The sequence below is a fragment of the Ptychodera flava genome, chromosome 20 (genome assembly GCF_041260155.1).
Source record: "Ptychodera flava strain L36383 chromosome 20, AS_Pfla_20210202, whole genome shotgun sequence".
Classification (NCBI taxonomy): Eukaryota; Metazoa; Hemichordata; class Enteropneusta; family Ptychoderidae; genus Ptychodera; species Ptychodera flava.
The window spans coordinates 15,294,358-15,307,641 of NC_091947.1; the positions used below are offsets into that span (position 1 = coordinate 15,294,358).

The window sequence follows — 13,284 nt, forward strand, 5'->3', positions numbered from 1 at the left end:
TCACTTGTTTTTTTCTTTTTTGACCGTTTTGTTGTATGTTTTTCCAATTTTTCATTTACGTCTTGTTTACTATTATTAAGTCAGAGTTCCCTGTGTTATAATCTCCTGCGTTTGATTGCCTAATGCGCCAAAGCAAGCAAGGAAGTGTAAGCATAGACTAGACTCTCGAGAAAATCGGTTTTTCTCGAGGGTCTATGGTGTAAGTTATTAATCTGAAGGACGCTGTCACCAGATTATCGCCGGATTAACTTTGACAAAGTCAACAACGAACCCACCAGCAAGGGTATAACACTGAGTTATGACAGACAAGTAAACTGCCCTATGCACAAGCCGACATTTCGGATTTTACGCGCATGCTCATGACTACCATCTTGTGCACCATCCATCCACAAGTTCAGCGCAGCTTCCGTCACGGTATACGACACAGCGGCCATCGGTGCGGTGGTGAAATACTCCAACCAAAGAGATAGTGAAGGTTAGTTTACTTTGAGAATCAGTTCAATAATCTTATTTATACATTAAGCCATGGTTTTATATAAAAAATCCTACAGGGAAAACACAGTATTGGTGGACGTGCATGGAAACGATAGAGGCCAAAGTGCGATTCAGGGCGATTTACGTCTTACCCCACAACACGTCGAAATATCGGAAATATTGGAAATGTATCTGAAATGCAATGCAAGCGTAATTGGTTGCTGTTTCAATATCAAATCGTTCAAGAGCCAAATCGGACTACGTTGAAGTACGTGCCTTGCCCTTGTAATTTTTGGCAGCTGTATCCGGGTTGACTAACTCTCTGTCCGTCCTGTGTCCAGGTAAGGGACTGGACACAAATTACAGGGGGGGGGGGCCGGTGTTTTTTGGGGTGGGTCGCCATTTTTCGCGCAAGCATTTTTGAAGGGTCATAAAATTTTGTGCAAGCCTATGGGGGAGGGTCACCTTTTTTCATGCATCAAAGCTGAAATTGCATGTGCACGTTATGGAATACTGAAAAAAGAAAAAATACCTCCTGGCACTTTCATTTTCTGCCATTACCATTTTCGGCGCGCCCTTCGGGCGCAAATTTCAGGTATAATAAACAATGTATTGATGATCCAAGCAGCCACATTGATTTAAGTTGTCATGATTTCTACTTATTCAACACTATTGTGCATAACTGTCCCCTATAATAACTCTTTCAATAACAATTTGGGAGATTACTTATTTGACATCATTCTCCCATTGACAATACATTGGGTATAGGTCGGTGTCAAACGTTCATGTCGCTGTATGTACATTTTTTAATTTTTTGAGGACATTGACAGAATACAAACTGTTCAGAATAGTGCATAGTATCATCAATAACAACTGGAAGCTTCAGGTCGAACAACTTTTGAATAACAATTTAGGATCAGATAACCTATGAGTTATTTGTAGTTTCCTCATAGCCTACAATGTATAGTGAATCAACATTTTGGTGAAATTCCAAAATCAAATTTCTTGCACAACCATTGACTTGAAACCACTCTAGTCTAACCATGAATATTAATACTAATAATTAGGTGTACATAAATGCACAGGTTTACCAAGTTTTGTATTGGAAAAAAATTATTCATAGTTTCATCATAGACTGCCATGTATAGTGAATGGACATTTCAGTAAAATTCCAAAATCAAATTTCTTGCACACCCATTGACTTGAAACTACTCTAGTCTAATCATGAACATTAATACCAATAATCAAGTGTACATAAATGCACAGATTTTCCTATTTTTTTATTGGAAAAAAATTATTCATAGTTTCATCATAGACTGCCATGTATAGTGAATCAACATTTAAGTGATATGACAAAATCAAATTTCTTGCACAACCATTGACTTGAAACCACTCTAGTCTATCATGAACATTAGTACCAATAATTCAGTGTACATAAATGCACAGATTTACCTATTTTTGTATTGGAAAAAAATTATTCATAGGGTTTCACCATAGACTGCCATGTATAGTGAATCAACATTTCGGTGAAATTCCAAAATCAAATTTCTTACACACACATGGACTTGTAACCACTCTAGTCTAATCAAGAACATAAATATCAATAATCAAGCATACATAAATACACAGATTTACCAAGTTTTGTATTTAAAAAAAATTATTCATAGTTTCTTCATAGACTACAATGTATAATGGATCCACATTTCATGCGAAATTCCAAAAACAAAGTTATTGTACACAGATGCACGTGTTACCACCCTCTTCTAATCAAGCACAATTATGTCAATTATTCAGGGTCATATATACACAAATAGTGCATATTTTTAATTCTGAAAATTTTTTTTTACAGATTTGTCATAGACTCCCATGTATAGTGGATCAACATTTTATGCGAAATTCCAAAAACAAAGTTATTGTACACAGATGCACATTTTACCACCCTCTTCTAATCAAGCACAATTATGTCAATTATTCAGGGTCCATATATGCACAAATAGTGCAAATTTTTAATTCTGAAAATTATTTGACAGTGTTGTCATAGACTCCCATGTATAGTTTTGTCATAGACTCCCATGTATAGTGGATCAACATTTTGACAGAAATTCCAAAATCAAATATCTTGTTCACATGTGCACTTGTAAACAACCCATGCTAATCAAGTATATCTATATCAGTTATTAAACATCTGTATATGAACAGATATAGCTAGTCTTATACTGGAAAATACACGTTCGTAGTTTTCTTATAGTCGACTACATGTATAGTGAATCAACATTATCGATAAAATCTAAAATTACATTTTTGTACAGGCATGCGCTTTTTACCTGCCACTTCAAGCAAAGTACATTTACATGAATTATCACACACACATATGATTTGATATTTCTTGGACAACGCGTTATATCGGCCACATTTGCCTTCCTTCGGGAGGGCGACTTAAAAAGTATAGCAAGTCAGAAGGGGGTCTTTAATACATTGCGGGTTTTTTTGGGGGGTATTGAGTAACAGGGGAGGGTCACTTATTTTCATGCACGGATAAGGGGGAGGGTCACTAATTTTTGTGCATGAACTTTTGAAGGGTCACTATTTTTTACGCAGCGGTTTTTTCGAAAAAACACGGCCCACCCCCCCCTGTAATTTATGTCCAGTCCCTAACATCCAGGTATAACATGTCCATTTTATTCCGAAGTCCAGAGCAGCTACGCGTAGATTGTACTCATATTCCAACTGCGCTGTATATTCTTGGTAGGCCCTGGGGAGTCATCATAATTTACGGCATGGAGAGGGAGAGGATGGGGCTGCCATTGTCGAGAAATTTCATTGATATACTCCAAAATTTCGAGTAATGCCCTCAGCCGAATTCAAAGTCACAACAAAATAAAGATACAGCTGTATAAAAGCTCACACTATAACCGGTATCCAACCATATAGACTATTTATAGTATTGTTTAATTTGGAGGGTATATATTGGGTGATTATGGCTTTGCTATAATCATTGTTAACGTCTGGAGGGACACGGGGAGAAGGGTTTAGACCTTGCTAAGTATGGGTCACCATGCACCACCACTTCTACTGCTTGCTGGATGCACTGGAGACGTAACCTTATCTACCAACCGCCTTCAAATCGTTATCTAAACAACTTGCGTCACCCTTGCCACGTCATTATCCATGCGCATATCAGTATGATCAAAGCCACAGATCGTCCATTTCAACTTCTGCCACGCTCAAGTTCACACCACAAAATTCACCATGCAAAACCGAAGAAAAGCAGGGCCGCGCACAGGCGGCCACCAGTACATCGGCGAGGGCGAAGAGACGCCCAGCGCACCTCGGCAAATACCTAGTACCCCAGTCAGTACCGACGGAACCACACCAACCAACCCTGCCAGCGGCGTGCCTATACCGCCACAGCAGCAGCCGATCCAGGTATGTCAGACCACGTCGCCAACTAATAGAAACCGCATCGCAAGCGCCGTTGATTCAACCCGACGGGAACTACGGCAGCCAACTACCAACACTACAGCACCGGCGCCTATCCCGACGCCCAACCTGCAAGTCCAGCCAACTGATACAGTTGTTGGTGCACTATCACCTGCTCACTCATCGCCGCCGGGCCGACGACGCTCGCCGCTCCGTCCAGCTCGGTGCTTACTCAAGCCCACCCAAGTAATCATCTCGCTAATCGTAATGGATATCAACTCGCCATTACAGCTGCCCCACCCGACTCGACCACCTTTGGTGGCGCTGCGCACATCACCCTACTGATGGCGGCGCACCTCATAACAACAACCGGACAATATGGCTGCGCCCTACGCTCAACCCGCCCAGCCAGCCGGTCACAATGCACCGCCATGGCGCCCACCACCTAGCGCCGGGCCAACGGGCAAATCCTCTGCAGCAATACCCCCAGCCGACATGCTACTGCCATACGTCGATCAATCAACACTCAACGCCTTGGCTAACCTCGGTAAGTTCATCGAATTTGGTGACTTGCACCCGGATGCCCTAGCTCCCAACTCAACCCAGGCTACCAAGACACAGTAGCTTTCGATCCAGACAACCGTGGCGTAGCCACATTCACAACCGAGGTGAAGCGGAAAACTATCGACGACTTTGACACCTGGTTACAGTGCTTCCTCGTCTTTTTCTTATATCGAACATTCTACTTCCCACATTTGGCGATCCCCATGACCACCTACCTTCGTTTCATCTCCTCCAAAGCTGCCGCCTACAAGCCGGAGGCCTGGCTCACGTACGACAATTCTTCCGCCTGTACGCTGCCCGTTACCCAGACAGGGCCAATTGGAGCAAGCCAAACCCAGACCTCCAGCACTTCCTCAACCAGCCACACCCCCTGCGCCCTTCCTGCTTCGCCTGTGGCCAACATGGTCATGTGAAGACCGACTGCCCAAACCTACGCAGCAGCGATACCAACCCATACTACTGGGAGAGCTCAGCGAACAAGAAACAGTACGACGAACCTCAGGTATGTCGATCTCTCAACCGAGGCTCATGCAAGACCCCCTGCCAATATGGCAGGCTACACAAGTGCTCCGTGTGTAACGCGACTGACCATAATGCTTTGCAACACCACCAAGGCACCAGACAAGAGACACCCCCCCGCCCTTTCGAGGGAGCGACCATCCACACAGCGACAATCGCAATGCTACAGCCGCCGACGACACCAATCAACCTCACTAAGCTTCCAGCTGCCCTGCACGACCACCGGCATAAACAATTCACAGCCAGGCAGCCTCATCCACGACCTCACCCATGGTGCCGACATCAGCTCCAGTGAAAACCAAACACCGCGCTACACCCGCAACGCCAGTCAGCAACGATCAACCCGGATACCGTCTCCACCGCAATAACAAACGAACTGCACCTGGCCACACAATTGGCCCATTCGCCGTGCCACCTCTGCCATGGGATGGCAAGAGAATGGAGAATGGAAAGAGATGTACCCAATATTAGTCGCCTGTTCAATTTGGGACACGGCTTCCGCGTGGTGCAGCCACAACCACCGCCAAAGCCGGCTTACCAGGCTGGCTCATAAAGACACTGGGCAGATGGAGGAGTGACGGGTACCAGATCTACATCACGACACCATAGGAGACCCTCGACGTAGTACCGAAGGTACTTGCAACTTGCCAACAATTGACGTAGGACTCTGTTCTCGGTGGACAATACCAACGATGTAATGGCGCTACATGAACTATAGAGACATGAAACGTTAGGAACAATGAACATATACTATGAGAAATCTCCCAATGACGCATGGTCACCACGGGGGGGGGGGGGGGGGGGGGGGGGGGGGGGGGGGGTGGGGGGGGGGGGGGGGGGGGGGGCTGCTTTACTGCCGCACCGCAGTCATGCATGCCCGCGGTTTGGCCATAATTTGGGGGGTACTGTCATGGGTCTGCTGCGGGCGACTGATAGCACGTTGCCTGATGCATGGTACCAATAACCCGGTACCGCCATCCAGGCCGCTATGACGCCTCGTTGCCCCCGCCATGGCAGTACATGCATAACCCCGGATTTCGGCCAAACACTTGTCTCCGTGTCGTTCTTTGCGTTAACGGGTGATTATGGCTTTGCTATAATCATTGTTAACGTCTGGAGGGACACGGGGAGAAGGGTTTAGACCTTGCTAAGTATGGGTCACCATGCACCACTACTTCTACTGCTTGCTGGATGCACTGGAGACGTAACCTTATCTACCAACCGCCTTCAAATCGTTATCTAAACAACTTGCGTCACCCTTGCCACGTCATTATCCATGCGCATCCACCCTCCACTAGAAAAAAAAAAAAAAAGCCTCGCTGCAGGCTAGCAGCTCACAATAAAAGATACTGTATGTCTCTATATCGCTAACTTTACATAATAAAGTTCCAGGGGGGTACTGTCATGGGTCTGCTGCGGGCGACTGGTAGCACGTTGCCTGATGCACGGTACCAATAACCCGGTACCGCCATCCAGGCCACTATGACGCCTTGTTGCCCCCGCCATGGCAGTACATGCATAACCCTGGATTTCGGCCAAACACTTGTCTCCGTGTCGTTCCTTTGCGTTAACATATGATATTGGTAGGGTTTTCACTCGGATATCTGACAGGAGAGAATTTGAAAGTAGGAGAGAGACTTAGGGGGAGTGTTTCAGAGGGAACTTGTCCCAGGCGCTGAAATATTGAGAAATTGGTGTGTACAATGGTGCAGTCTGGTTCAATCTGAGAGGTGTTTCAATTTGTTTTTTAATACGTATAAAAACTTAGGAAAATGACATAGGACAATCCTGGTCCAAAGGGGAGAGCATGAGGGCTCGTATAGAACATTTTGAGAAATTGATGTGTGCAATTGTGCAATCTGAGAGGTGTTTGAATTTATTTTGCACAAGGTAAAACTGTTTGAAAATGACATTAACCCTTTTCCTGCCGAGCGCCCTTGTCCATTATCCTCCCAAGTCAGTAGAAAACCGCCCCATAATATGTGCCTGCAAAAGATTGGCTCTCCTGCATGTTATGCCAGGCATTTTGGCAGAAATCGCCCATTTTCAGGGTAGTTTTAGCCGTACTTATACGTGTTAGACTTCAATAATTTCTACATGCCCGTAGACAGGGGAAGGAGCTCAAGGGTTACTGCAGAAAAAAATTGAGGTCACCGGCTTTGTTTGCCCCTGGGAGTGCGTCATTTTATTGCCGTTTCATGTTTATTTTTTCGGAAATAAACTCCTTCAGTATTATGCACGTCCGCTAGGCACAAACATCACCTCACTCGTCTGTTAGTCAGAGACCCTGAGGGTCGTGCTAGGGGTGCAGCAGCACCGTCAAACCTGTCCTGTTTCCCCAGGGTAGGGTCAATTGAATACGTACCTTCAACGACTTGGCAGTGTAGCACAAAAACTACGTTTTTGCCGTTGTATTAACGAGCCATTGAAGCACAGCTCCACGTAGTTTAGCCAGCTCAGTTGGGAGTTGGCTTACGAGTGTTACCGTTCATTACTGACTTAATCGAGTGGTCCTCAGTCAGGTACGGGTTTGTACCGACATGGCTTGGGCTGCAGCTAACCAGTGATAACCAGTCACTACACCCAAGTCTTCAGTTCACTTTTGCGATGCACGGGTGCAACGCAATATGCTTCCATTGTTCTAGCCATCGACGTGTCCACATGCCTGGCAGCCATATTGTACTGCTAGCTGGTTTGCATAACAAAAGCAGTTCCTGCTAACTGCAGGCGGTATCCCCGTAGCATATTGACCTTATGTCACCTTTTGAATTCTCTGTACGCAAACAGCGTACGTAGTTACTAATGCGTCGGCAAGAGGATACGTTTGCCTGCAAACCAGAGCCAATACTTCGGACGATGGAATAAATAAAAATCCAAAGCTACGTCCATTGAATGGCACGGCCAAGGCGGTGAAGGACGTTGCCTGGCTTGAACTTGCAGAGCTGAAGCCCAGCTTAGTACGTCGGACACCAGTTTGTAATGGTATTCCGAGTCGTTCATATCCGTTCCATCGGAGGAACAAGTCGAGCCGTCCCGTCAAAAATACGTTCTCATTTTCAGTCACGCACAACTGAATAAGTGACTTTCGTCTCGCACCATCGGCATATCTGCCAAGTCGTTTGCAAGAGGTAGCCTTCTAGATTAGCATTGCCGAGTTGGTCAAGTTCGGCAGCAATCTCTATAGTGCCAGGCAGCCAAGTACGTCCAACTCCGCCAGAAAACGTCACCATGCTATCCTGCCAAAGTCCACTAAAAAGCGGTAAAAAAAACCCAGCCCCCCTCGGGTGTGGGGGACTGGCGGACAGGTTTCTGCACCTTTCCCTGTCTATCGACTCCCTGCGAACCTATTTCGAGGGGAAAAGGCTTTCCTTGTCAGAAAACCTCTCCTCGGATGACCCCTAAACGCACAGGGGATAGCAAAACGTAGTGCCGTCGACTTGGCAGGAAAGGGGGTACCCAAAAAGGGCCCGATTTCCACCGGGTTGGGAGAATAACGGTCACCAGTGCTTAGATTCTGGCTACACCGAATTTCAAGCGGATTTTCACCGACTTGGCAGGAAAAGGGTTAAACACTGATATTTTAATGACACTTTTTGCATGAGCAGTGTTTCAAACAATGAAACACTGACAACTCATTTTGTAGCTGTTATTAAAACCATTCTCAGTGTGCATGATATTGCAGATCTATGAATATGCAGTAATGGCAAATCTACAATTTTATTGTGTCTTGTGCAAAATTTCACATTTATGTACATGATATTATTTGACCAAAGAGCCAGGGACAATATTTTTCTTAATTCGCTATTTATTTGTTTGCCAGTTTGAGATTTTACATCCATAGAAATGACCTTACTAGCCATACAATTTCTTCAGCTGCCGGTTTCTAATGAAATTCCTGCTATAATACGGTATGACCAAATATCAAAATGGTTATTGAGCTTAAGTCAATTAAAATAAATGTTTCTGTCATAATAAACGGTGAATTCACAACAGTTCAGTTTTGTCCCAGATCCTGTGCACTTCTAATGGTATCTGCTGAGAGCAGTCCTCTATGGTTTCTTTATATTTAACATTTATAAGAGTGAACCATGATTTGTCAGGTAATCATTTGTATGCATAGAATGCATTTAATGCATTTTATTAGTCCCCCAGACTTATGGTTTGGATTCCGTTCGTCCGTCCGTCCATCCACGCAGATATCTCGGATACATCTGAGCCAATTTCTTTCAAACTTAGCACAAAGATAATACACTAAAGCATACATAATGTATGTCAATTTTTTTGGGTGTGGCATGCATAATGAGCGCTAATTTGCATAATTAGTGATTTTTGAAAAAGAGCTCTGTTTCTTAAGGGACTGCACCAAGTTTTATGAAACTTTGTACACATGTTGGTCACACACAGCTCTAATAGCTCATAAAGACATTTGTCAGTATTTGGTCAATTAATTGCTAATTTGCATAAATTATGGATTTTCATAATTCTGCTAATATTTCAATAAATACTGACTCAAATTTAATGAAATTTCTTACAGATGTATACATACCAGAGCTTAACTTTTGGCAGGCATTTGGGAGGATCATGTCAATTAATAGCTAATTTGCATATTTGATGATGTCAAGAAATACCTACTCAAAGTTGAAACATGGTACAGATGTTGATATACCAGAGCTGTAACAGTATGCAAAGACAATTAGCAGGATCATGTCATTTAATTGCTAATTTGCATATTTAATGAATTTTCATAATTCCGATTATATGTCAAGAAGTACTGAATCAGATTTGGTGAAGCTTAGTACTGATATTCATATACCAAAGTTGTAACTGTGTGCAAAATCTTTTGCAGGATCATGTCATGAAATTGCTAATTTGCATATTTCATGAATTTTTGTAATTAAGGAAATATGTCTAGAATACCACAGCAAATTTGATGAAACTTGGTACAGATGTTGATCTCGAAGTGTTGTATTAGCAAACAAAGACAATTAGGAGTATCTTGTGAATTAATTGATAATTTGTATTTTAAGTGAACTTTCCTAGTTCGTGTGCTATGTCCAGAAATATTGCATCAAATGTGATGAAACTTGCTACAGATGTTGATCCCCAAATTGTTGTAGTCGCATGCAAAAACGTTAGTCATATCATGTCAAATAATTGCATTTTTGCATATTTAATGAATTTTCATTATGTCAAGAAATACTCTATCAGATTTGTTGAAACTTGGTATAGATGTTGAGCTCATATTGCGTTAACTGTGTAGGACATTTATTAGAATCAGTATCATGTATATTGATTTCTAATTTGCATGTTTAATGACTTTTCCTTATTAGTGTGATACGTCCAGAAATCCTGCATCAAATTTTATAAAACATGGTGCAGATATTGATCTTCCAGTAGTGTAAAACTGTAGAGTGCATCGTGTTGATAAATTATTTATTGACTTATTTAATGACCTTTAATTTTGTGATTAGGGTGGCAGCCCAGATTGGCAGAGTAGAGAAACAATGTTTGTGATTAGAGATCTATATTCTGAATGACTGCACTAAATCTGATGATACTTACTGCAGATGTTGATCATACAAAGATTTACCAGTCAAGAAAGGCGTTTTAATTTTAACAGTATCAATAGCTAATTATAGGAAGTCTTTTCTGTACTGAACATGAGGACATTTTGTGTTCACATCTGGTGTTCTGACCTCAAGAGCCATTACTCAGACATGCTTGACCAGTTTCCTGCATATAAGTTGAATTTTGACATTTAAAAACCCAGGGCATGACATACCTAATTCTGTCTAACTTTGTAAAAGAACATAACCCTATGCCACTACTTGTCTACAATCCAATCCTATATGCAGGGCTCGATATACTTTTTTTCAACCACCTGTCCACTGGACAAGTCAAAATAAAAAGTACCTGTCCCAGTAAGAAAAGTACCTGTCCAAAATGGCATAATTTATTCCAAGAAACTATACTAATTTCAATTCAATTCAACAAACTGATGTCTGTATCCTATGCAAACTGGCGTAACAGCACCCTCAGAATCGAGATAGCTCTGAGAATCTCCCAATCTAAGAGATTTGAGACGTGATCTTAGATAAATCAACATGGCTGCCTCCTGTAAACGCGTGATTATAGATATCATCAAACTTTCTTTTACTTTTTTCTGACAGGTAAATATCTAAATAATGATTTTCAAACTTTTAAAGGTACATAAATTTAAACTTATGAATATTTGCTGTAGTCAATAGGTTGAAATACTGGTTGCAGGCTGAAAAAACCTACCTGTCCACTTGGACAAGTACTTTTCAAAACTACTTGTCCCAGGCCAAATTTCACATGTCCGGGACAGGCAGACAGGTATTATATCGAGCCCTGTATTATGGGCATCATTCCCTATTTCATGCGCATCATATCGACTTCAATTTTTAGTCACTTCTAGTGACAAATTCCCAATTACAAGGGGGCCTGTGTCATTGTCAATGACTTGTTCATAATAGTGTATTAAAACTCAAAACTTTTTTAGTCCCCGCGGACGAAGTCTGGCGGGGACTTAAAGATTGGGTTCCGTCCGTGTGTGCGTCCGTCCATCCGTCATCAACAGTTTCTCAGACACTGCTGAACCAATTTTGTTCAAACTTGGCACAAAGGCATAGCACTATGACCTATAGATGCACATCGATTTATTTTGCGATACGATCCAATATGGCCGCCAGACGGCCATTTTATTATGATTTTTTCATGTACAGAGCCATAACTCAGGCATGTTTCAACCGAGTTTATTCAAAATTGGTACAAGGACAATGACCAATGTCATACATATGCACATTGATTTTTTTTGTGATACGATCCAATATGGCCGCCAGGCGGCCATTTTGTTTTGATTTTTTCATGTACAGAGCCATAACTCAGGCATATCTCAACCGATTTTATTCAAAGTTGGTACAAGGACATTGACCTATGTCATATATATGCATGTCAATTTGTTTTGTGATACGATCCAATATGGCCGCCAGGCGCCCATTTTGTTTCGATTTTCCATGTACAGAGCCATAACTCAGGCATATCTCAACCGATTTTATTCAAAGTTGGTACAAGGACATTGACCTATGTCATATATATGCACGTCGATTTGTTTTGTGATACGATCCAATATAGCCGCCAGGCGGCCATTTTGTTTTTATTTTTTCATGTACAGAGCCATAACTCAGGCATATCTCAACCGATTTTATTCAAAGTTGGTACAAGGACATTGACCTATGTCATATATATGCACGTCGATTTGTTTTGTGATACAATCCAATATGGCTGCTGTGCAGCCATTTTGTTATGATCTTTTCGTGTACAGAGCCATAATTCAGGCATACCGGTATCTCAACTTATTTTATTCAAAGTTGGTACAAGGACATTGACCTATGTCATACATATGCACATTGATTTATTTTGTGATACGATCCAATATGGCCCCCTTGTGGCCATTTTTTTACGATTTTCCATGTCCTGAACCAAATCTCAGACATGTATCAAGTAAATTTATTCAAAGTTGGTACAAGGACATTGACTTATAGTATACATGTACTTCGATATAAATATGTACTTTGATTTGTTTCTCGATATGGTCCGATATGGCCACATGGTGGCAATTTTGTCATGGTTTTTTTCATGTCGAGAGCCATAACTCTGGCAAGTCTCAACTGATTTTATTCAAAGTTTGTACCTGGACATTGACTTATGTCATACATATACAGGTTGATTTTTTAAACAGTAAGATCAAATATCGCTGCGTGGCGGCCATCTTGTTACGATTTTCTCATGTACTGAGCCATAACTCAGACATATTTCCACCAGTATCATTCAAAGTTGGTACAAGGACATTGACATATTTCATACATGCTCGTCAATTTGTTTCACGTCATGTAGCAGTATCATGTCAATTATTGAACTTTCATAATTAGGCTGATATGTCAAGAAATACTGCATCAAATTTCATGAAACTTTGTACAGATGTTAAGCTCACATTGCTTTAACAGTGAAGAAGATATTTATCAGTGTCATTTTAATTAATTTGTAATTGCATATGTAATGAACTTTTCTAATTAGAGTGATATATCCACAAATACAACGTCAAATTTGATGGAACTTGATACAGATGTTGATCTCATAGTGTTGTAAATGCTGCATTAAACTTTATGAAATATGGTACCGGTGATAATCTATTAGTGTTAGGATAGTATGAAAAAATGTTTTGCAACATCCTGTCAACTAATTCCCAGTTGACTCATTTAATGACCTTTAGGATAATGGCCTACA

General features: G+C 41.9%; 2 protein-coding genes across 2 annotated transcripts in view; both read left to right on the plus strand.

Annotated features, from left to right (window-relative positions):
- Nucleotides 1–270: 270 nt before the first annotated feature.
- LOC139120506 (E3 ubiquitin-protein ligase TRIM56-like) overlaps nt 271–13,284 on the plus strand; it is a 118,156-nt gene continuing 105,142 nt past the window's right edge. Inside the window, exon 1 of the mRNA XM_070684968.1 lies at nt 271–475. The gene's annotated coding sequence lies outside the window, so the exon portion shown is untranslated. The remainder of the gene's footprint in view (nt 476–13,284) is intronic.
- Nucleotides 3,724–4,239, plus strand: LOC139120697 (proline-rich protein 36-like). The gene has a single exon (XM_070685231.1). It carries the CDS (start codon nt 3,724–3,726, stop codon nt 4,237–4,239), a length of 516 nt encoding a protein of 171 aa, XP_070541332.1.